The 26,240-nt window shown below is 36.8% G+C and overlaps 1 protein-coding gene across 1 annotated transcript in view; it reads left to right on the top strand.

The window, feature by feature from the left end:
• LOC111157818 (neural EGFL like 2) overlaps nucleotides 1–26,240 on the top strand; it is a 334,472-nt gene that overhangs the window by 139,796 nt on the left and 168,436 nt on the right. Inside the window, exons 10-12 of the mRNA XM_022519484.1 lie at nucleotides 4,006–4,097; nucleotides 8,376–8,478; nucleotides 17,588–17,716. Of these exons, the coding sequence (XP_022375192.1) occupies nucleotides 4,006–4,097; nucleotides 8,376–8,478; nucleotides 17,588–17,716 (324 nt within the window). The remainder of the gene's footprint in view (nucleotides 1–4,005; nucleotides 4,098–8,375; nucleotides 8,479–17,587; nucleotides 17,717–26,240) is intronic.

Below are 26,240 nucleotides of genomic sequence, written 5' to 3'. Positions count from 1 at the left end.
ACTCAGTAAGCATTTATCATAGGTATTTGAAAATGTAGACTTGTTGATATAATTCTTCTCTAAGCTGGTAAATAATTTGGGGCATAGAAATCCAGAGTTACGTCATAAGAAACTTAATGCTTTTGTATACACATGCGCGTGAACACACACACACACACACACACACACACACACCCAAAGCTAGGAAAGAATGCAGCTTCTATGAGCAGGTGAATGCAATTGAATTAAAGAAGAAATCAATGCAGCAAAAACGATTATTCCTTTGTTGTTTTGTGGAGGAAATGATTTCTTTTACTTTATATTCTATTGGGGAGGAGTAAGCAGGCAGATACATTTCAGTTAGGGAATTGTAGAGGTTGGTTTGTTTGTTTTCACAGTATTGTCGTAGCCACAGGGTTATTGTCTCTGAGCCTTTGTCTCTAATACTTGCAGGGGCTGGCCTTGGTTAAAGTCTAGGCATGGGCCTTAGGTGCTCTCCCCACTCTGTTTTGACACGTCATTTCTCATAGCTCGGTTCCTGCATCTTGCCTTCTGCTTGCCTATGGACCTTATTTTGATAAGCCACCTCATTTTTCCTTCAAGTGTATCTGCATTTTTTAAATGTCTCAATATTTCCTCTTCAAATATATTTGCTCTCTGTTCCACTCTCTCATGCTTTTCTAAGCAACCTATTCATATAAACTCTTCATGGTTTAAAATGATTTACTATGATAGCCCCCTGTGCTGGGCACCTCTCTATCGCACTTCCATTCCCTCTCCTTCTCTGCCCTTTTCTCTGCCCCAGGAGCCTGCTGGATCACCCCGGTCTCCTTGCCAACCAGCTTTGGAAAGGCTTTGCCAATGGGAGGCCCTGTCAGGAAATTAGAAGTCAGGAGGAGAGAACCTTGGCCACGTTTTTTCCCTGTTCCTTCTCTGTGTTGCTCTGTGTTTCTGGCAGTAGCTGTGTCTCTCCTGATTATGGTTCCCTCTAGGCACTGCTTCCCCATAACCCAGACTCATATGGGGCTCCGGTAAAACCATTTCCTGTCCTTGTTCCTTAGCCCTTTGGTGCAGATGACTTCCCACTATGGTGCTGATGAGCCAGAGCCTGGGTCCTTCTCCAGCCTGTTTGTTTCCTTTTGTCCCCTCAGGGAAGTGCACCACTTAGTCCCCTGTGTTTGCATATAACTAATGAATTTCACAAATATAAGACTTCATTTTAGCTTTTATTGTAGTCAGTTGTGAATGAGTCTGACTGCCCCACTACATAGGGAGGACATGCATCATGTCTCATTCGTCTCTGGATTTTACTTACCTAGCATACTACCTGGCATATAATAGGAGCCCAGAATACATACCTGTTAAATGTATTAATAAATTAATATGACTTTTATTGTTTCAACTTACTCCTAAGTTCTAGGGACTTCCTAATGGTATTTTCAGGATTCCTTGTAGTATTTTTAGTGATGATTATAGATTTTCTAAGTTTCTTTATATTTTTTAAAAGATTTTATTTACTTACTTGAGAGAGAGCACAAGCACAAGCAGGGTGAGGGGCAGAGGGAGAAGCAAGCCTTCTGCTGAACAGGGAGCCCAATATGGGGTTCGATCCCAGTACCCTGGGATCATGACCTGAGCCAAAGGCAGATGCTTAACCAACTGAGCCTTCCAGGTGCCAATTTCCAGTTCTAATTTCATAGAAAATTAGAAAAACAATTTTCTAAGTTTATTAACATTTTCCACTTAAGAGCCTAGGGAAGATACATCCTGGTAGCCTTACTAGGTATTGGGGATAAGCCTCAGGATTATGGAAATCACAGCAACTGATCAATAAAGAAACAAGACAAAAATCACCCACGTTGGGTTCTCCCTAAGCCAAGTTCACCGTATTTGTGCTCATTGTTTGAAAGGAAATGAAGCAATTGTAATCTCATTCGCTTTTGTGCCTTCTCCCTCTGCCAAGCTCCATTTGGTGCCCTATTGTCCCACCACAAGTTGCCTATTTGAGTCTTTTGAATTAGGAGTTTAAAACAGAAGCTCCGTCTGCTCTGCCTGAATATTAAATTATCGTAAGACTTTGTATAAGGAGAAATTACCCTTGTTTATTACAGTTTCCTTTCCCTTCTAAGACTTGGAATATCAGGTTTTTTTCAATATACCCTTGGACTTGAAGAGGCTGCAGTTATCAAGTCATATTATAAAGTAGCCTTCGATACCTTTGAATGGCAAGTGCTGTGGAGAAGTTAAGAAGGTTTTATTTATTCGTATTATCTTATAAAATGTGGTACTTATTAAGTAACACTGAACACACAATGTGTCAGAACTTGGTGTTTTGAGAACACTGGATTACTGAACCTCATAAGTGAGGTTTATGTAAAAATGCATGTTGGACAGATATATTTTATAATCAATCATGTTCTCTAAATAAATGCACATGCTATTTTAATTCATAATATGACAGATAGTATGCAACTGACACATCCATAGTTTCATTTTGAATATTGATAAGTACATAACCTGTACCCAGCTTTAAAGTAATGTAATTTATGCAAGTATGTTGTATTCTTTTCTGGCAAGCTCCAAAAATTTAAAATCAGTTCACCAGTGATATGTATTCTGTAGTGAAATTTGTTAATAAAAGCTGAGTAAAAGATCATTGAAGGATGACATTTTAACAACATGCATGCTTTCCATTATTTAAGTGTGTAGCTTTTAAATAATTGGTTAATTATTCAGTGAAGATATAAGTTGGTTTATGTTTTAAATATGAATATTTGTACAACTATGTGTACATTTAATAGTAATAAAAATTATGTAATATCTTTGTTACCAATTATTAGAGGGAACCTGGTACTTTTTTCAGTAATGATAAAAATAGTATTTATTAAAGCAAAGTACTAAGGTAACTTGGTACTTTTGAAAGTTATAGGAATATGTGAATTCTGCAGAGGGAAAAACTTTCTTCAAATTCACACAAAGGAATTAGAGGAAAATGTACACATCCATTTTGTAAAGTCTGTATGATTAAAATTAAAAATTGGGTTTAGTAAACAAGGCTAACAAACTGCTTGAGTGTTTTCTTACCAGATAATCACGTCCACTGCTCGTTTTCTAGATGCTAAGGAGCTCCAAAGCATCCACAATATTGAGTGCCTTTTCAAAACAAACAAACAAACAAACAAACAAACAAAATATAAAGTTGCAAAAACAAAAGTTAGTTCAGAGTCTTAAAAAAGGCCACTAAACCAGAGGGGGATTTTGAAGGTTAAGTTTCTTAGGCTGGGGGTAGCTATCTCTGGTTAGGTGATGAGTCAACATGGGGAGTGTGAACCCTTCACTTCAAAACAAGCAATTTCTGTTGGCAAAATGTTTATGTGAATTGAAACTGTTTTGAAAGTCTCAAAAATTATTTCATGATTTCTATGTATTTTCACTAATTAAAAATGTTTTCCTATCAAACCTGAAGTTCTCTTTTAAAATTTTAGTTGGTGATAGAAACAGGCCCAGATTAAGATTTTTTTCAGCATCCTAAGTAGGGTACCCGAATCCACATGTATTTACAAGTTACATAGCGCTAACATTTTCATGTATGTACTGAAGTGAAAATAGCTTCTTTCGAATTTTGTTTTTAAAATTCTGTAATGGTATGTAAAAAAATGCACTTTTTTCATATTTGTGTTGCCTTGATTGGTAGCTGCTCCAGGCACCTGCTTAATATGCCCTACCGCAATGTCATCTAGTAAGCAAGTCATCTGAAAGTCTGCTCATTGGCACAACTTTTTTAGAGTCCATTTGTGACTTCTCATTGTCCTCACCCTTTTTATACCTTATTTTACTCCCAGACCTTAATGGGCCTAACAATAACTGGATCCTATATGCGCCTTATGTTAGACTGAATTTAGATTTATGGCTAATCAGACACTTTGAAAAGGCTTGAGACCATGCAAAATGAATCTGAACACCTCCCAACAATTTTTCCTAAAGGAAAATTAAAAATACATATATATGTATTTTTTTATTCCACAGCAATATGCCAATTTCAAGGACGGACCTACTTTGAAGGAGAGAGAAATACAGTGTATTCTTCCTCTGGAGTATGTGTTCTCTATGAGTGCAAGGTAAGGAAACTCTTCATGGGTCATTCAGAATTCTTTATTATGTAAACAGTAACTATTTCTTTAAAACGTCACACTTGTAATACCTTTAAAACATTTAAGGCAAAGAAAAATTAGAAGATATTAATTATAATTCAAAGAGAAATTCCCATTAATGTTTTTAAATATGTAAATTAATGGCTGTTATTTCCCCAATAAATAAAATACTGTTTTGTCCACTTAAAGTTTTATGAAGTTGTCTTATTTTTCCAAACTTAAACTAACTCCTGTGAAGAAAATTTAGGTAAAGTTAGACTCAGCCTCTTGTCACTTAACTGTTTTCTACCCATGTGACAAATATCATTCAGTTCAGTGGAAAATCATAAAAGTGACCTAATAAAAATTAGGTGTTGGATGGAGATGAGACTGATACTATTATTAATCCCTTTGGTAAAAATATTTTAAATGATTTGAAGGGAAATTCTTTATAAATTTACTGCGGTCTCCTTAAGTATGCTTCAGAAGCAGAGGTGAGTGTTTTTATCTCTGCTGCTTGACCTGCTAAGTGAAAAAGTAATTATGTTGCATAAAACTTTTCATTTTTGCCCTTTACAAACTATATTTCTTGACCATAATGTGATATTGCAAGCCATATTCTATCTGAGGAAAACTGCATATAAGGTTTCTGCTTTAGAGTTCCCTTTACATTTGATCTTTTTCTCTTTAAATGCCTTCTCTTTAAATGGTTTTTGGGGATGATTTAGTATGCATAGTTTATGTAGAAAAGGAAGATGCTGCCAGCATGACCCATAAATTGTGAGCATTTATGTGATTATTCAGTATTAGGGAAAGGAAAATCCTAAGAATTTTGCCACAGTAAATTGGAAGAAGCCAACTCTACACTTCATGCATCGTAGGTTGGAAGTCCTTTGGGATAAGCAAGGAGGAAACGTCAGAGAGGCAAGACTGTGACAGATTTGGTTTCTAGAATACGAGAGGTCTGATGTCCTCATGCCCATTATAAAATATTCAAGCTGCTTCTTCAGGCTTTAAGTCAGCTCTCCTATAGCGCCGGTCACCATCTTAAAGACAAGGGAGCGAAGTACAGGAACATTAACATGAATTCCCGAACCTGTATTTCAGGACGGATTTTCCCCTGCCAGCACCCTATACCACCACTGTTTTGAGTGAAATAGGTCCCACTATAAATGTAAGGATTGAAAGACCTAGGGTGAGGTCTAGTAACTCCAAATTAAGAAAAGGGAATCAGAGGAAAGTTACTTCAAGGAAGGTGGAAAACTTTTGTCAGCTGGTTTCTAACTTTGAAATACCAGTTCTAACTTTAAATATCTTGAGGGCATTTGGAATTTCCTAGTGGATATGTGTATGTATGTGTTGTGTGGTGTGTGTGTGTGTGTGTGTGTGTGTGTGTGTGTGTGTGTGTGTGTATTCTTTTCATCTGACCAGTGTGTCTCATAACACTGATAATTATGGCTTAGAAATTTATTGGAACAGTTGCCTATTTGATTGTAAGATAGCTATGAAATGATTTCATTTTTAAATGGGTTGTGGGGCACCTGGGTGGCTCATTTGTTAAGCATCTGCCTTCGGCTCAGGTCATGATCCCAGGGTCTAGGGGATCGAGGCCTGCATCAGGCATCCTGCTCTGCAGGAAGCCTGTGTCTCCCTCTTCCACTACCCCTGCTTGTGTTCCCTCTCTTGTGCTGTCTTTCTCTCTCTGTCAAATAAATAAATAAAGTCTTTTTTTAAAAAAGTGGGTTAGAGAGAAGTCTGTATGTAGACAACTCTGAAAGTGCCTACCCGCTGAAAGTAAATATTGAATGAATGAACAAATGTTCCTTCTTATTTACTCAAACAAAAGGCATCATTGCCTCTCTAGTGCTCTGCTGTCCAATAGAAATATGTAAGCCACAAATAATAATTTTTTATTGGGATAATTTTTCTATATTTAACCCAATATATGCAAAATATTATCATTTTAACATGTAATCAACATGAAATGCTTAAAGAACTATTACACATTCTATTGTCACAGTAATCCTTCAAAATCTTGACTATATTTCTGTTTACAGTATCCAGGAGCTCCATGTAGCTAGTGGCTATTGGTTGTACAACACAGCTGTACCAGATTATCTTAAGTTTTTGGAGTTCTTTATTTATTTTAGAAAAAGAGAGAGAGAGAGAGAGAGAGAGCATGCAAGAGTGGGGGAAGGGCAGATAGAGAAGGAGAGAGAATCTTAAGCATTGTCTGTGCTGAGCCTGGAACACCACGAGGAGCTCGATCTCACAATCCTGAGATCATGACCTGAACTGAAATCAAGAGTGGGACAATCAACCGACTGCCCCACTCAGGCGCCCCAGACTAAATTCTTGACGTTAAGAACTTTCACTGTTTCACTTCCCTTCAGGCCCCATAGTTTCTGTATTTATAACCTTTACATAACTGACAGCTCTCTTAAGCTTTTATTTCCTGGGCTGTGGACACTAGTCCTTCAGTGCTCCTTTATTTTCACTTTTGTGGCCTTGAAAGTTTGTCCTGGGGGTATGTGACTTCAATAGTGACACTGGAAAACACCCCCGTTCTGAAGATGAGATTCCCAAACTGGATAGTATTGTCAAACCAAAGGAAGACTAGCATTTGACTCCACTATAGCCATGCCTCCTACCACTCATTTTTCTTTAGGTGTAGTTGACATACACTATTATACTAGTTCCACGTGTACAACCTAGGGATTCGACAATTACATATATTATGGAATGCTCACCATGACAAGTGTAGTTATCATCTGTCACCATACGATGTTACTACAATTTTATTGATATATTCCCTATGCTCTATTTTTCACCCTTTTAATTTATTTAGTTTGTAAATGGAAATTTGTACCTCTTAATCTCCTTTACCTATTTTACCCATCCCTTCCCCTTTCTGGAAACCACCAGTTTGTTTTCTGTATTTATGAGTCTATTTCTGTTTTTGTTTCTTTTGTTTTTTAGATGCACATGTAAGTGAAACTGTATGGTATTTGTCTGTTTTGGTCTGACATTTCACTTAGTATTATTTATCCATCCATGTTGTCACAAATGGTAACATTTCATTTCTTTTTTATGGCTAAGTAATATTTCATTGTCTGTCTGTCTCACATCTTCCTTATCCATTCATCTCTCAATGGACACTTAGTTTGCTTCCATATCTTGGCTATTGTAAGTAATGCTTCAGTAAGCATCAGGGTACCTGTGTCTTTTTGAGTTAGTGTTTGGGGTTTGTTTGTTTGTTTGTTTGTTTTTGAGAAAAAACCCAGAAGTAGAATTATAGGATTGTATGGTCCTGCCACTTTTTTTCTTTTTTTTAAAGATTTTATTTATATATTTGACAGACAGAGATCACAAGTAGGCAGAGAGGCAGGCAGAGAGAGAGGAGGAAGCAGACTCCCCGCTGAGCAGAGAGCCCGATGCGGGGCCCAATCCCAGAACCCCGGAAGCATGACCTGAGCCTAAGGCAGAGGCTTTAACCCACTGAGCCACCCAGGCGGCCCCTGCCACTTTCTTGATAGGATCATCTTCAAACCATTATATTCTCTTTCCTGTAGATACTCCAGGAAGATGGAAATGTTGAAATGAGTACTTCTTCCATAAAAGTAGTCCTTAATAGAAAAGAGACCTAAAAATATAAGCTTTTGAGTGGTGTTAAAATGGAAGCCTACAAGTTCCAACATTTTATTACTTATATGCTGCTCTAGTTAATGACCCTTGTTCTTAAGAAATAGGAGGTTGACAGTATAGAAGCCAACCAATCCTGCCTTCATTTCCTTTTGGGTTTTGGGAGAGATCCCCAATATTCCTTATCAGAATCACCTGTCAGAATCTCTTCATAATAGTCTAGAAAATTTTGAAATGAGAATGTTTTAAAAGGCTCTGTTTTTAATCTATTGTTTTTTTCAAAGTGAGCCATTGATCTAATTCAAGCTGTATTTGTGCCACAGTTGTCATCTTGATGTACAAATACATTACAAAACTAAAAGAATTTTTCAGGAGTCCCTCATTGTTGGGCAAATTATTTATATGGCTGCAATGTGTTATGCTCCAATCCCTGCTGGTCCATTATAAAGACTTTCCAGTTATGATCTAATGTCATTTTGTGAATGAGCCAATGACCTATGCAAAGGATCTCAGGAGAAAATTTTTCTCTTGTGGACCAAGAACCTTCCCAGATGCTGGATCTAGGAACTTCTTAGTGTACCCTAATTCAGAGGTTTGAAAGATTTACTTTCTGTTGTCTAATAGGACCAAACCATGAAGCTGGTTGAAAGTTCAGGCTGTCCGGCTTTGGAATGTCCAGAATCTCATCAGATTACCTTGTCTCATAGCTGTTGCAAAGTGTGTAAAGGTAAGACTTTTTGGTAAAGTAAGATTTATGTGCGTGAGTCATTGTTGGAGTCTAGTTTAACTGACACGAAATAAAAATTTTTATAAGCAATTATTTCCAAAGCATAACAGTATTTTCTTAAATGCTTACCTATGTGGGTAGCTAGTCACAGAATATTTATTATAGTTTTTGAATTAAAATCAAGATGTTTCTATACATTTTTGCTATGTATGTCAAGCCCTGGGTCTGTAAAGTTCTCTTTGTGTGCTCATTCTGAGTCAGCATGACTCTGCTGAAGAAATTGACACAGCAATGCTGAGTTATCTTATTGGTTTCTTTTTCCTTTTGTGTGTGTGTATGTGTGTGCGTGTGACTTTCATTCCTCTTTTGTTTGTTTTGGAATTGACTTTGTATAAATTTCATTTTGATTTTCAGATTCCTCTCTTCTCAATTCCACTTTCTTACTCATAGGCTTCTGTACTTCTGAGAAGACTGAGGCCATCAGCCATGCATCCCTCATTCTGTGTTTCCTCTGTGATGATAGGCCTAGGACTAATAAGTAGAAGGGACTTAGAATTTTTGTTTAATATAGGAAAACAGTAAAATTTGAGCCATTCACAAATGCAGTGAACTTCCCATCACTGTTCGTTCTAAAACTTTGTATTTTATTATAGATTGAAACATTAAACAAAAGGATTAATTATGTGGAACTCTTTAAGATCCCTACCCATCACAGGACTATATGTGCCTTTCTGTACATGTCTTCCTAGATTTGTGATGGGGTTATGTCTCTGTAACCCCATAAGCTGAAAATATCATTAAGTCAAAAATGCATTTAAAGGGCGCCTGGGTGGCTCTGGGCGCCTGGGTGGCTCAGTGGGTTAAAGTCTCTGCCTTCGGCTCAGGTCGTGATCCCAGGGTCCTGGGATCGAGCCCTGCATCAGGCTCTCTGCTTAGGACGGAGCCTGCTTCCCTTCCTCTCTCTCTGTCTGCCTCTCTGCCTACCTGTGATCTCTGTCTGTCAAATAAATAAATAAAAACTTTAAATAAAAATGCATTTAATACATCTAACCTATCAAACATCATGGCTTAGCCTAGTCTACCATCAGTGTCCTCAGAACACTTGTAGGCATACCTTATTTTATTATGCTTTGCTTTATTGTGCTTTGTAGATACTGTGTTTTTACAAATTGAAAGTTCAGAGCAACCATGTGTCAAGAGAGTCCATTGGCTCCATTTTCCAACAGCATCTGCTCTCTTCATGTCTGTGTTTGGAAAACCTCACAATATTTCAAAATTTGTCATTATTGTTACAGTGGTTACAGTGATCTGTGATCAGTGATTACAACAAACTGAAAGCTCAGCTGATAGCTAGTACTTTATACCAAGGCATTCTTAAGTTTAGGTGTGTACATTTTTTAAACATAATTATATTGTGTAATTAATTGACTACAGTATAGCTTTAGACTATAGGCTACAACATAACTTTTATCTGCACTAGGAAACCAAAAATTTATTTGACTTTTTTTAATTGCAATTTTTGCTCTATTGTGGTGCCTAGAACTAAACACGCAATTATCTCTGAGGTCTGCCTGTATATGAGCTTACACTTGGGCAAAGTCCTCTAGCACCAAACCTATTTTATAATAAGTTGTTGACTATCTCATGAAATTTATGGGATGCTGTAAAGAGAGTGAACAACAGAATGGGTTGTGTGAGTACAGAGTGGTTGTAAGTGTACTAATTGTTTACCCTCTGGGAGCTGTGGTTCACTGCCCCTGCCCAGCCTCAGGAGAGAGGCTTATACTACCTATCATTAGTCCAAGAAGAAATCCAAATTCGAAGTACAGTTTTCTACTGAATGCCTAGAGCTTTTGTTTGTTGTTAAGGTGAAAAATTGTAAGTCAAGTCATCTTAAGTCAGGACTTGTCAGTATTCTATTGAAATTATTGTTTGTGACTCGGTCTCCTTTATTGGACTTGACACCTTGGGAGCAGGGTTAGGTCTTTATAGTCATCTCAATGTCTTTAACATCTCCTGTTGCACCTGAGATGTCATAGATGCTCGTAACTGATGTAGTTGGTTCTATGTAACAAACTGCCCTAAATGAGCTACTAACACTTAGTTGAATAATGGCTTTAGGGAGGTGCAGAGGAGAGCTTAAATGGGGGGGAAAAAAGTAAGAAAAAGAAACTTCATAAAAGAACATTCTATTTAATTCTAGTCCATGAAAAGTAGACGTAAGATACCCCCTCCCATTTTTGACAGGATGGTGCAGTTTTGTTTTGTTCTTTTTCGCTCTTTCTTCCATCCATTCAATTAAGAGTTTTAAAATCCCGGTTCTGTGAAAGATACTTTGGGAATTTCAAAGTGGTTTAAGACTTGGCCTGCCCTTCAAGGAGCTTTCAAAGGAAAGGAACTAAGGAATATTGCTAAAAAGGATTATATCAAATAGACAGATACAAAGGCCATCTTAGTTGTCATGTTCACCGTGCCCGAGCCAGTGCCTTGTATAGAGCATGTGTGGAATTGGATATGAATCAAGAATGCGCATTCCATTTATTTGATTTGAGAACTGCACTCAGTCTGCAGCTTAGCTAGTGTTCCTTTGGCAACCAAAGTTTGGCTAAACCAGTGCTTCTCAAGTTTAAATGTACATACTGATAACCTAGGGATCTTATTAAAATGTAGATCCTAAGTCAGTAGGTCTGGGGTCCAACCAAAAACCCTGCATATCTGATAAGCTTCGTGGTGATGCTGATGCTACTGGCCAGTGGGACCACTCTTTGATTTGTTAGCTATTGCTGCGTGACACTCTGTCACAAAGCTCAGTGGTTATTTATTTTTTTAAGATTTTATTTATTTATTTAAAAGGGAACACAAGCGGCAGGGGGGTGGGAGAGGGCTGAGCAAGGAGCCCGATGCGGGGCTCAATCCCAGGACCCTGGGATCAAGACCTGAGCCAAAGTCAGATGCTTAGTGACTGAGCGCCCCAGGCGCCCCAAGCTTAGTAGTTTAAAACAGCAGTTTCATTATATATTGCAATATTGTGTGTCAGGAATTTAGACAGGTGATTCTTCTGCTCCACACAGTGGTAAGTGGGGTCACTCAGCTGGACTGGGTTAGAAGTTTCAAGATGGTCTCATAAGCTAGGCATCTCAGTAGGGGTGACAAGAAGGCGGATACATCTGAAACTCTCTCCCCTGCACAGAATCTCAGGACTTCTCCTTGTGACCTGTCCATGAGGTTGGTGATCAAACTCCTTAAATGGTGGTTGGGGGCTCTTAAAGACCAGGCCTGGAACTGACACAGCATCACTTTTCCCAGATTGCTCTGGTCAAAAGAGTTGCAAACAAACCTACATTCGAGAGGACTGGGAGGAATAGACCCCAACATGATAGAAGTGTTGAAAATTTGCGGCCGTCTTTAATCCCCTGGAAGTGTTCAGGAACTACTTAGAGATTAGCAAGGTGAATATCATAGAAATGACACAAGGTTGGCCAAGACAAGATTTGAGTAAGTAGCTGAGAGAGGGCCCTTCAGATATCAAGAGAAGCTTTGATAACATCCATTTATTTTTAAGAGAGCTTTGATATATTTAAAAAAAAATAAAAAGTAAGATAAGAAACGAAAAAGCTAGCTACAAAAATTGTCTTATATTTAAATTGTTTGTAGTTTCAAGAATTAATGTGTTTACACAGCACACTCAGAATATAGTGATGACATATACTGTCACCTACACCCCCCCACCCCGAGATTCTGGTAGAATTGCTAGGAGATGGAGCCATGGTATCCCCATTAAAAAACAAAATGAACAAACAAAAAACTCTCTGTAGAGTTTTTACACAGGCCAGATTGAGAACTACCAGCTTATATAATACTGGAAATGAAATTGGACAAATTGTTCTTGAAACATTTAGCACCATTTATAATCAAGACTGCTTTATTTCTGATTTCAAATATCTAGAATAAACAAATGAGTTTCCTGGCATTCTGGTGTTTAAACTAAAAAAAGTCAAGTTCTTGAGGCTTCAATTTTGAGTTAACACCTACATCTATGTTGTGACAAATGCATTTGTAATATAATTGGCCTCCAGCTTCCAGGCCTGTCTGCGTAATGCTAAGGATGATATGTTCGTATCTTAAAAACTAAGTTCTTCAAAAACGGTTATTAAATATTCCCTGAGGGCAGAGCATGAGAAGAAAGTGTTGACTTTTCCACCAGAGATTCACCCTGTGCTGGAAACGAAGCTGAGCAATGAAATAAGGCCCCAAATCTCTAGGCACCAAATCTAATCCAAATAAGACTATTTTCTAGGTAATCTGCAGCTGGCTATCTTGTGTCATAGTAGCTCAGAAGCAGTGTAGCAGGAATGTGCTTTGTTCATGTTTGAGAGCCCCTTTAAGGAAGCTTGTAACAAATTACAACATGACAGAGACTCAGTGATACAGTGAGGACTCTGACTTAGAAAGATTTTATATGATAGAGTTTTCGTATCTGTAGCCCTTCCCTTGTCCTCATCCATGCAACTCCTTTCTCTGCTTATAATACCAGTAAGTCCTATTTGTGGATGTCCTGCATTAATTTATTTTTCTAAAATATTTTACTTATTTATTTGAGAGAGAGAAAGCGAGATAGCGAGAGAGAAAGCGTGACCAGTAAGTAGGGAGGGGGAGAAGCAGACTCCTCGCTGAGCAGAAGGTAGACGCTTAACTGACTGAGCCACCCAGGCGCCCTTGCCCCACTTTAATTTAACATCGATTTCATCCCATCATATAATTATAAGTATAATTGACATCTATATGTAGAATGTTCAGTGGGTATAGATTATTTTCTCTCAACTTCTGGATAATCCATAGTTTTCCACATTATTCATTAATACCTTCATGATTTTGATTATTTGTTTATTATAACATTATTTAATCTTTTATATCACTGTTAGTTGCTCATTTTTAAAAAGACTTAGTTTCATTCCAAATAATGCTAGCCACAAAATAATGGCATTGTTTGTTAGATTCATCATTTTTATTTTTATTTTTTATTTTTTTTAAAGATTTTATTCATTTAACAGAGAGAGACACAGTGAGAGAAGGAACACAAGCAAGGGGAGTGGGAGAGAGAGAAGCAGGCTTCCCACTGAGCAGGGAGCCCAATGCAGGGCTCGATCATGGGACTCTGGGATTATGACCTGAGCCAAAGAGAGATGCTTAGTGACTGAGCCACCCAGGTGCTCCAGATTCATAATTTTTAATACACATTAAAAGAAATCCATTGCTATGAGTACTTTTTAAAAAAATGTACATCCATGCACATGAACCATAATTTAGGAAAAGTCAGGATTATCCATCATCCTGTGAATAATACCTAAATAAGTTAATATTCTTTTAGGTGCAGGTAATAAAACACCCAATCCAACTGATGTAAGCAACAAATGGAACATATGGCTCCTATAAGCAGCTTCATGCAGCTGTCAAATTATGCCCCTTTGCCTAGATGGATCTCAGTTTGCCTCCTCAGGGGTGGCTTTATTCTCAGGCTCTGCATATTTTCAGCTAGACTTCTGATATTCTTATGCTCGCATCATTATGATACTCAGGTAGGTGAAAAAAAAGTTCAGTATTCCTCAGGAGTTAAACAAAAGTCCCATATTGAATTTTAATCATCTTCATTGGCCTGAACTGGATCATGTGCCCAGACTTGAAAAAATTCTTACGTCCAAGCCAATGGGATGCATTGATTATCCTGTGGGGCAGAGTCTATCTTCCTCTCAGGACATGGGCTAACAGTAGGGGTGAATGGTTCATCTGGACTATGACTAGATTGTTTTTTTCCCCCCACAAAAATGAGGAATAGATGCTTGTGGGCAAAAACCAACAAATATTTACCTCAAAGTTATTTATTCTCTTTCTCCTGATTATTCTTTTTAAGATTTTGCTTATTTGTTTATGAGAGGGAGAGGGAGAGAGAGAGCATGAGTAGGGGGAGAAGCAGAGGAAGAAGGAGAAGACCCCATGCTGAATGTGAAGCCCCATGCAGGCCTTGCTCTCAGGACCCTGAGATCATGACCTGAGCCAAAATCAAGAGTCAAAAACTTAACCGAGTGAACCATTCAGATACCCCTTCTTCTCCTGATTATTAGGTATAACCTTTATGCATAATGTTCTTACTCATAATCTTTTGTAGCCACCATTTTCTATTCACCTAGTTGTACAGATATGCATATTAATATTTTATGGAAAGATCTATACTTAACAAGAGACACAGAACTTCATGTAAATTTGAAAAGTTTATAAAAAGAATAGAAGACTTGGTATCCTTGCAGTTAAAGTCCAAAGTGGGAAACAAAGGCTAGATTGCATTAGATTGCATTAGATTAGATTCATCTGTCTATAACAAATACTTGGTTTTTCTTCTGTGATAGGGGCCTCAACATGTTTGGTTTATGGCTTATTGGTAATACTCTGATTGCTTTAATTATTAACAAATACTATACTATTCTGCTTTTACATAGATGATCTTATTTGAACTTTACATTTTGGTGAGGCAGATATTATCTTGATTTTATAGATGAGAAAACCTAAAGGTTTAGAAGGGTTAATTAACTTACGCAACTAGTAATTTACACAGCCAGTAAGTAAAGAGAGATTGAATGTAAATCCAGATCTTTCAACTTCAAAAACCAATCACCTATGACTAGAAATGCAAGTATGAAGGTAATAGTGCTATCCAACTCATACTCTGACTTTTTGAAGTTATTACCGATAGATTGGAAACAGCCCACTTTAATCGAGTTGGAATTTTTTCCCTGTCAATCATTAGTCTTTGGACACTGGCATTTTGTATCCAAGCAGTAAAACAACAAATAGAGTCAGTCAACTTATTTTTTGAGAAAATAAATCGAAATAGCTATCTGACATTGTTTAGAGTAAATTGGAATTTGATTGACAAAATTTTTAGCTTTCAAGTCTCTGGATTGATTAAAAAAACCCATCTGATAAAAAGTAAAACGCTTCCTCACTGAACCTAAAACAGTAAAAGTAGGATCACATCATTATCTTATAGTTGGAAAATTCTCGCAGGTATTGATACTGTATGGTGAATGTGTGCCTGATATTTGATGCTGAGAAAAGAGGTCTAAGCATTACTTAGGCAGAACCTGAAAGGGACCAAAACAGAGGTGGAATGTATGCCATCGACGGCATAGTTTGGGTGAAGTCTGAAAAATGAGAAAAGAGAAAATGCAGCAAAGTGAAAAATTGAAAGATGGTTTTGAAAAATAAAAACATATGAAAGAAAAATAAAAATGCCTCAGGACAGTACCTGGACTTAGTCATAGCTCTCTGAGAGTTGTTTGAAACATGGCAGGCGCAATTATACAGAGATTTAGTGCTGTGTTAGAACATGATTTTTTAATTCTGTGTGTATCTTAAGGAGTGAGCCAGTTTTTATAGTAACTTTGTTTTAGTTTTAGAATAAATGTGAAATGATTTTTTGGAGACTTTTCATATAAGTTGGTGAGGTCCTGAGCTATTGGGGTAAAAAGTGAAGATGACTTTTTCACTAAAATGATTTTTTCCCAGGCATTATAAAAAGACAGTGGAATATATTTTAAGAAATATGGTCTCAACTTAGCTACTTAAAGAGGAAAGGAAGAAAAAGACTTTGGAGAAAACATTTTTAACTTTTCCTCTTCTTAAGAATGAGTCTTTTACTTATTTGGCCTTACATGTGAGAAAGTAGACTGTGAAGAATCATGTTAAGAAAACTGAGTCATCGAGTGATTTAACTGCCGTTACTGACTGTGTATTGTTCTGTCCTTCATATACACCTCTGTTCTGTTTTACTTTATAGATGTCACTAATTCATTTTATTTTTTCTTGTCCAATTTAATGCCATCATTGAATTTTGAGAACATCACCCCTCTTAAGGCTTGCTAAGTTGTCCATACCACTGTTTACTTTACATGGTAGTTGCAAATTCACGGGGTATATGCTTTAACTCTGGGGTGATATTCAAAAGAGTCATTATGGACACCAGCCAGTTAGAATGGACACCAACCATCGTGCTGTAAAACGGTGCATGCCGGCCGCGGTATTGCTCAGTTCACCCTTCCACTAAATCACAGCGTTCTATGGTAATTTGCTTACAAGTAAGATGTGCCGATTTAGAACTTTCATCTTTATCTTTTGCTGATGTGAAAGTCTTTCCTTGGCTATAGGCAGATAAGTTTATTCTGAGCGACATGAAATACATTTCTCTAGTCCTTTTTTCTTTTACACATGGACTGAAATTGTAATTCATTAGACGATGTAAAACTAGATAGATAACTTACGCATCAGGCAATTTGAAAATTGTTTGAATGATATATAATCATCCAATTTCCATTCAATATGGATTCCAGTGTTTAAGCTTTTCGTTTCAGCATCTTAGATGAACTTTGAACAAGGGATTCATATAGGCAGAAGAGATCCTGAGGAATTACACATGACTGGTACCCCTGTTCATAAAATGTTCCAGTTTTTCATTCTCTCATAAAGATTCTGGAATCTGAAATTTTTGTTATTCATAATTTTTTCCCTTCTTTTGAGTGGACATCTGATGCTGTGCAGATTTCCAGAGACAATTAAATTAAAGTGATGTAATTTTCATTTTTTAGCACATTTACAGATTTTTTTTTTTTAAGGATATCAGGTTCTTTTCTTTCTTAAATATGCAATGTCCATATTTTATCTGGCCTGGTCTGTACTATTTGTAGGTATTAATAATGTTCAACCTCTGATTCTCAGATTACTTTCTCACTGGGTTATGTTTTATATTGTAAATCTTCATTTTGGACTCCAGGAATCTTTGTTTCGGATGTTTGGAGTACTGTACTTCAAATATCAGGGACTAGAAAAGTCAGAAACAAAGAAGACATAGAATTAACTTGAAATAGGAAATAACTGAGTTAAACATGAAGAAACACTTAGTACACATAACATGTGGTTCTCTAACATTGAATGAAAATATCAATTTAAAAAATAATTTAAGGAAAAATAGCTTCTAAATCAAAGAGAGTAATTAATTCATCAGCAAAGTTGTGTGCTTTGTCAGTTTCATTTACCTTAATAAATTTCTTTTCTCTTGTAGGTTATGACTTTTGTTCTGAAAGGCATAACTGCATGGAGAATTCTGTCTGCAGAAATCTGAATGACAGGGCCGTTTGTAGCTGTCGAGATGGTTATAGGGCTCTTCGAGAGGACAATGCCTACTGTGAAGGTAATCCTTGTAATGATGTGTAGCTCAGTTGTATAAATTTCCTAGGATTACTGCATGCAAAATTTATTAATTTCTCAGGTTGTCAAGTTGATGGGCCCATTAAAAGCAGTGAATTTAATTTGAAGCATATTAATCAGCTAAAAATAATTATCTTTCAAATTAAAGTTTTTTAGCTATCTGCTATATGTCAGACTAATACGTTAATATGGCTAGTTTCTTGAATTAAAATAATGCTTCCACTGTGAAATTGCCTTCTTTTTTTCATAATTAGATATTCAGATAGTTCACATATTGACATGATTACTGTGGCTTGCAGTTAGAATTGTAGTCAGATTTTTCCAGACAATGTTATCTAACAAAAGCAATCAATTAACAGGAAGACAAAGTACCCACTGCTATTTTTGTTTGCTGCTGTAAGTAATCTCAGTGGTTGTATTCATGCTCTGTGGTATTTAGTAAATAACTCCAGTGGAATAAATGATTTCTAATTATTTTTTAGAATATTAACTAATATTCAAGGTAATTTATCCCCTCATGGAAACAGTCCAGATACTGTGAGGGGGCCTTTGACATTCACAGATACTATTCATGAAGACCTTGGAAGTCCGTGAGATGTAGTAATTTATTATTTCCCAGAGGCACAGATTTGAATGATTCTCATTAATCATGTGATTAGCTAGTGGGTCTTGCAAGTAAGAACACTGACTGTCGTGTTTGGACATATGGAGGGTTCTAGACTTACCTTTCTTAAATGTCGAGAATGTGCCATTGGTCCTTGGAGACAGAAAACCTCCAAAGTATAAACTTGTCAGCCTCTGTTTAGCTATACAATGATTTAGTGGCCCTCGAGAAACCAATTTCTCTTATTTCTCTTAGCTTTCAATAGATTTTTCTCTGCCTTAAAAGTCAGTATTTATTTTAAAAAATTGACCATTTTTTCCAAAGTATTTCATTAAATGTTTCTGATTCAGTCCTAAAGAGACCATATTTTTACTGAAAGAAGGACATGTCTTTTCTTCCCCATTTATAATGCAGATTTATTTAAAATTCCTCATTTTGAAAGGCTTTATATAACAAATGATTTAAACTTATTTAATAATGTATTTTTCATTATAATAATTGAGATCTCTAACATGTAATAAGCTCCACTGATATTGTCAAAGTATGTAATATGAAACCACATGATATAAATTCATGTGATACCTCTTTTTAAATCTTAATTTTATGATCATTATTTTCATCTGGAGCCACTTCTTTGGTTGTTGTTAAGTATATTTACTCATGCGATAAATATTTAGTAAGCACCTATTGTGTACGGAGCACTTTTCTGGGTACTGGATAGTGAATGGTGAATGGGTTTCTGTGCTCAGGAGTTCACATTCTAAGGGGAAAACAGAGAATGAGAGGGTAGCCATAGAAATAAAGAAGGCAGTTTCAGGTAATATATAATAGGAAGAAAATGAAACAAGATGATGTGATAGAGATTGACTAGGGATTAATTTAGATGAGATGGTCAGGGGATCAGGGAAAATCTATGAGGCATAAGGCGGGAGGGTTGATAGTTGACTTGATGACCAGGAAACACCCCAGAAAGATCTGGAACAGAGCATTTCAAAGAGAAGGGATAGCAAGCAGAAAGACCCTACATGGGAACTAGCTTGGATGTTCTAGAAACTGAAAGAAAGGATAATGTGATGGAGCAAATGAATCATTTAAGATGCAATTAAAGAATTAAGTCAGAGCCAGGTAATATAGAGAGGCTCATGAGGATTTCAGGGGAGTGATAACACTTGTGTTGAAAAGGATAGCTATGGTGCAGTGCTTTATATTAACAAAATTGTAGATTATGGGATTCAATACAGTGGGGAGAACAGCAGACATAGGAAGACCAGCTGGAAGGCTATTGCAGTAGTCTAGGCAAAGATGTCGGTGATGTGGATTAAAGAAACGATGAAAGAGGTGAAGAGGAAGTATATTCTTAGTATTTTTTGAAAATAGAGTGAACAACTTGCAGACAGTTTATTGTGGAAGAGATTTGAAGAGAGATCAAGAGGGAGGGGGTCAAGTTTTGGAGTTTGAACAATGCATGGATGGTGTTGCTATTTATTGAGACAGAAAAAAAAAAAATCAAGAAATGAGGCCGGGCACCTGGGTGACTCAGTCGGTTAGGCGTCTGCCCTGGGCTCAGGTCCTGATCCCTGGGTCCTGGGATCCAGTCCCGCATCGGGCTCCCTACTCAGTTGGGAGCCTGCTTCTCCCTTTGCCTGTCACTCCCCTTGCTTGTGCTCCTCCTCTTTCTCTCTCTCTCTGTCAAATACATAAATAAAATTTTGAAAAAAAAGGAAAAAGAAGAAAAGGAAAAGAGGCCAGAGATTTAGGTTAAATAACTTTCCAGTGCAGTCTATTAAAAATAGGTCTGTATCGGTGTTTTCACCTGTAAATGTGTAGCGCAAACTGGCAGCTACTTTCCATTCTGAATGGATCATACTGAAGAATGGTATGTAAATTCTTCTTTATGTTACTTCTTTGTCATTTAAAGATAAAATCTTCAAAAGTAAAGAAAATGATGTAAAAACTGGTTAGTATATTATTGAGATCATGAATTTTTCATAATGAGGACTTCTAATATTATATCTTTTGTTATTCATGTTAAGAGGTTTTTTTCCCACTATTCTGATCAAATTTGTTTTTCCTTTTCATTCTGTTGTTGTTGTTAACTCTAAGGATGTTTGACTTCTTAGAAGCAACATTTAAAAAAAAATTATGCATTTATACATGTTGTCTGTCAGCTGGTCTTATAGAGTTCTGGCCCTCTAAGAAATTAGACCTGTAGTCATATATAAAAATAAGCAAGTGATAATTTGTAAGTCATGCAAATTTTGTTTACTGAATCTGTGGGGCTGTTTAAATGATATGACCATCATTGTGTCTATTGATTTTTACCACAGTTCACTTGATAAGGGTTAAAATGGCACTGGTAAATGTTGGAGTTCATTTGTTCATTTAGAAAACACTTATTAAATGCCACTTTGTTTAAGCCTACGCTAGAGGTGAAGCAGTAAATAAGATATACATGACTCATACTGTGTCTCAGGCAAGAAAGATAACAAACAGGCCACTACACCAAAGAGTATTTAATTGCACATGAGGCAAGTGCCCTGAAGAGAAATGTGTTAACAGGGGCTGATGGGGATAGGTGATAGTGCTTGAAGAAAATAGAGGTTTCTTTGGAAATCTGAAGATTAAGTAAACATCAGCTAGGCATAGAGGTAAAGATGGGAAAGAAGGGAATTTCCTAATGGAGGATTTAGCATGCCTTCAGGCCTCCAGCTCGAGAGAAACACTGTATAAGAATGGGTAGAAGGCGGAGTGCAAAGGGAGAGGTGCCTGATGGATGGATGAAGGGCAGCAGGTCCTTGAAGGGCACAGTAAGGCCTAAGTAAGGGTTTCATGCTAAGAACAAGGGGGTAGGCAATGGAAGTTTTAAGCAGAAGAGTGTCATGATAACATTTGTGTTCTAAATAAATCAGCTTCAGGCTGAATGGAAGATAAAACTGGATGTGGGAAGCCAGGGGATGGGAGACAGTGGTAGCTTACACTGAAAGTGGTAATGGAGATGTGGATGCATTTGTGAGGTAAAACCATTCCTGCTGATTAATTGGTGATAGGAGACGATAAAGAAAGGTTTCAAGGTGGATGCTCAGGTTTCTGGCTTGAGCAATATAGGCAGATGTCGGTGCTGCTTACTTAGGAAACAGACTAGGTGGGAAAATCATCATTTCGGGTTGTGGTACCTATGGGACATAACAGTTGAGTAGTCAGCTGAATATACTTGGTTGTGGAATTCATAGAATTTTAAGTTGTACATAAATTTGGGATTCTTGTGCATGTACATGTTAGTTGAAGAACTGGAAGAGATTACCTAGAGAGGTTTAAAATCTCCAGGGTTGGGGCGCCTGGGTGGCTCAGTTGGTTAGGCAACTGCCTTCAGCTCAAGTCATGATCCTGGAGTCCTAGGATCGAGTCCCACATCGGGCTCCCAGCTCCACAGGGAGTCTGCTTCTCCCTCTGACCTTCTCCTCACTCATGTTCTCTCTCACTGTCTCTCTCTCTCAAATAAATAAATAAAAATAAAATAATAAAAAAAAATCTCCAGGGTTTGAGCATTTTATAGAAAGGATGATGTGATGGAGACAGCAAAGCTGTGGCTAGAATATAGGAGGAAAGAAAAGAAGGCAATGTTACAGAAATCAAGAGAAGGAATTTCAATAAGAAAGGGGAATGCTATTAGAGAGCAAGAGAGAGGAAGACTGAAAGATGTCCTTTGCATGGAACTTTATGGATGACACTGAGGACATTAGCAATGGCAAGTTGGGTGCAAGGGTGATGACAAAAGCTAGTTGGGAGCACATTGAATTTTATGATTGGATGTCTTGTCCACCTTTTAGATATAAAGGATCTGAAATATTTGAAAGTATATTGGCCCACTTTGTATTTCTTGTTGACTCTATATTTACCATATTTATTTTAAAAATTTTATCTTCATCTCCATCCATTCCATGTCCCTCATTCCCTATAGACTCTTAGTGAAATTTTAGTACTTCTCCTTTATTTGGTCTCTTGTCAGTACATATAGTCTATAAAAGTTGTCAAAAATTAGGTTGGCCATTATGTTTTTCAGAATGGTTCTTGGCTACAATGAAAATTGTAAGAGCTTTTGATGTTTTGACTGTATCTTCCTTCTTGACATTCCACTATTCGTTATGTTAAGACCACCTTGGCATTCCATTTCAGAGAGTGTCTTCAGAAGTTACTCATTTGCTAACTTTTTCTCTTCAGTGCATAATTGTTCCCAGGGATTATTCTGTGTCAATCCAATAGTGCGTTATGTTGAGGAAGCTTCTTCCTGATTCCCAAACCCCTTAAAATAATTGGCGTTACTGCTTGCCAAGCCTTTGGCACAATACCAAGAATAGGAAAATAATTCTGCATGAGTCATTCATATAGTTGCATATCACATATAATTACTGAAATTGGTAGTTGATGCTAATGTACTCTGATACCAGTTTGTAAGACATTTCTTCAAATTAACAAAAATATAGGAAATTGTTTGGTATAATCTGAACTCCCTAAAGGAATAATCTTTTATTGATCGACCACTTTCCCTTGAATTCATTTAATCTCTTTCATTCTGACTGCTGCTGCCAGATAGTTTTTACTTCATGTCACGTTCTACTTAGTTATTCCGTCTTTAGTGTCTCATCCTTTCCTACTCACCGGGACCCGTTCTCCAGATTAATGTTTACAAAACACCATTTTTTCTATTTGAGAGCCCACACTGTCTACCTATTGCTCAACACATCAAGTTCCTTTGCTAAGGTGAAGGTTCCAAGGCTCTCTGTTGCCTGGCCCTACATGGTTATGCATCCATTTATCCTTAGCAAGTCACCTTTAGCTCTCTTAATTCTTTCTTTTCCTTAGGACAGTTCATCTGTGTTATGTGTTGAATTGTGTCTCTCAAAAATTCATATTGAAGTTCTAATCCATAGTATCTCAGAAAGTGACCTTATTTGGAAATGTAAATGTTACAAGTATAATTAGTTAAGATGAAATCATACTGGTGGAAAAACATGGGACCATGCTCCAGTATGACAATTGTCCTTATAAAGTGGGGAAATGTAGACACAGACACAAGGGGAGAATGTCAGGTAAATATGAAGGCAGAGATTGGGGTGATACAGCTACAAGCTGAGGAATACCAAAGATTTCTAGCAAAACACCAGAAGCCAGGCAAGGGGCATGGAACAAACTGTCCTTCACAGCCCTCAGAAGGAACCAACCCTCTAGCACCTTGATTTTGGACCATTATCCTACAGAATTGTGAGACAATAAATCTCTGTTGCTTAAGGCACCAGTTTGTGGTACTTTATTATGGTAGCTGTGGCAAACTTTTATAATCTGGCAGAAATACCTTTTGCTTTTTGGTCTGACTATCCATGATTTAATTATACTTCTACACTACTTACTTTTTCTTTTCTTTCTGAAGACTTTCTGATGAATTAGGCACACAGATTTAATTTCTCAAATCTATTTTAAAATTTTATCTGATCAAAGAATTTGCACCTTCTTCTATACTGGTTCATGTCTAGTTATCCAGTTGTAACATACTTTGTTATATACTGTACTGTTTATTAAAGGACATATATATATATATATATATTTCTATTTCTCCCACCTGTTAGTGTCTTGTCATAGACTTTGCTTTCCTTGAATTCTTCTAAACTTCTAAAATAGAGATAGAGTTTGAGATATATTTATTTATTGGTGGTTTGAAATGCTTAGATATGCTAAACAGATGGGCACCTTTAGGCTACTTCATCACTAAAGAATTATTGAACTTATTGACTTATGCTTATATTGTATAAGAAAGGCTAATTGTCATATAGATTTTTTATAGGTAAAAAAGGGATTCAGTTGTTTAAATTGATATGTTTTGGTCCTTAAAAATTATTTTGAGTAGTGCAAGAGAAGGAATTCATTCATTTAAAACACTTGTTATTTATTGTATATGTACTGATAAATGGCATGTATATATTGAAAGGACCACAAATTCCAGAAATTTCCCCCTATCTCTCTTGCTTTTACTGTACACTCTAAATTTTTGCTTAAGATTTTAATTCTATCCACAATTTGCAAAACAACTCACTTGTACATTAAATGTCTGACATGTAGATGGTATTTAATTTAAATGCCGTTTGAATCTTAATAAACATTTGTTTAGTACCTGCTATGTGCCAGGCATGACACAACTGCAAACATAAATTATAAATTATATTTAGATATCTACCTTCTTTGTTCCTTTCTCTCTTTGCCTTTCCTTTTTTTTTTTTTTTAACCCGTTATCAAAAGAACACTATCTCCTTTCATCGCCTTCCTGTCTTTGTAATGCAATACTTTGGCTAAGGATACCTCCTCTTCTCCATTGTTTCTTATTCTGCATTTTGGGAAATTCTAGCCCATGTACGAAGTAATGTGAGCATAACTCTTAATGAAAACAAGTAATTTCCCTATTTTTTCTATTTCATGTTCTTTTTTCTTGCCGTTATTTGTCAATAGGGCTGTATTAAAAAATATCACCTACTACTAATAACCATGATTCTTAAGAGACACTTAATATGCTTTCTAGTTACAACATCTGATTTCTTCCAGCAGTCCTATGATGCACACATTTTTATAATATCATGTTTTGTGGTTAAGAAAACTGGAGAGCTTGGAAATCAAATGTTTTGCCCAAAATCATTTACCCAGTAAACCCAGTGTTCAAATTCTTATCCTCTATCTATAAATTCAGTGTTTTTAAATTGTTACACTTTCAATTTACTTATTAGATACCTAATGTAATTCTTACTTTTATAAATAAGAATAGCATATAGATTTTTCTTTAGAGACGGTTTTTAAAGCAGCTAACTGGCCTTACAAATTGAATGTTTCTGTAAAGGAAAAATAATCTTTACTCCATCCAGAAAGCAGCTCATTGGTATTAGAGAATCTGTAATGAACTGAAACCACGGTAAATAACCCACATAGGAAGACAATGGGAAAACAAACTTTCTCACTCTCCCTCCTACCCACCCTTCCTTCCTTTCTTCCTCCCTCCCTCCCTCCTTTTCTTCCTTCCTTCCTTCTTTTTTCTCTTTCTCAGCTGATTGCCACTTCACGAATAATTCATTTAGTGTGAATTACTGGCATAGCCAGTATCTGCATATCATTAACTACGGAATATAGAGGCAATCTGAGAGGATTTCTTTAAGAATAGATGAGTGATAAGCCCACAGAGTTGCTCCAAGAGATATGAAGAGAAAGATGCAGAATGAGCTCAGTCCTCTGATTATAAAACCAGCACATAGTTCCTCACTGGAGTTAACAGGAGACCTGTTAACAGAGTGGGGATAAATAACCAGAGGACTGCGCCCTATGGGATTAATTAGGGAATTCTAGCAGACACTGTAGCTTTCAAAATTATGGCTAATGATGCACTCTCTGTAGTGTGTTATGGTAGATTTTCTTAAATAAAAAAAGCCCAAGATTCCCGTGTTAATCAGCGTTCTCCAGAAAAGCAACCAAAAGGATATATATTGAAAGAGAGAGATTGATTGATTGAGACATTGATTGATTATAAAGAATTGGCTCATGGAGGCTGAGAAGATCCCAAGATCTGCAGTCAACAAGTTGTATATCCGGAGAGCCCATCATATACTTTCAGTCCAAGTCCAAAGAACTGAGAACCAGGAGAACCAATAGTGTAAATTCCAGTTAAAGGGCAGGAGAAGAACAATATCCCAGCTCACAGTCAGGCAAAATATCCCTTTTACTGTTTTTTGTTCTATTCTGGTCTTCCTTTGATTAGATGAGGCCTGAACAGTTTAGGGAAGCAACCTGCTTTCCTCAGTCCACCAATTCAAATGTTAATCCCATCCAGAGGCATCCTCACTGGCACACCCAGAGTAATGTCTGACTAAATATC

The sequence above is a fragment of the Enhydra lutris genome, unplaced genomic scaffold, assembly GCF_002288905.1.
Source record: "Enhydra lutris kenyoni isolate GAN:26980312 unplaced genomic scaffold, ASM228890v2 scaffoldscaffold56, whole genome shotgun sequence".
In the NCBI taxonomy this organism is placed as follows: Eukaryota; Metazoa; Chordata; class Mammalia; order Carnivora; family Mustelidae; genus Enhydra; species Enhydra lutris.
This window is presented reverse-complemented; position numbering and strand designations above follow the sequence as displayed.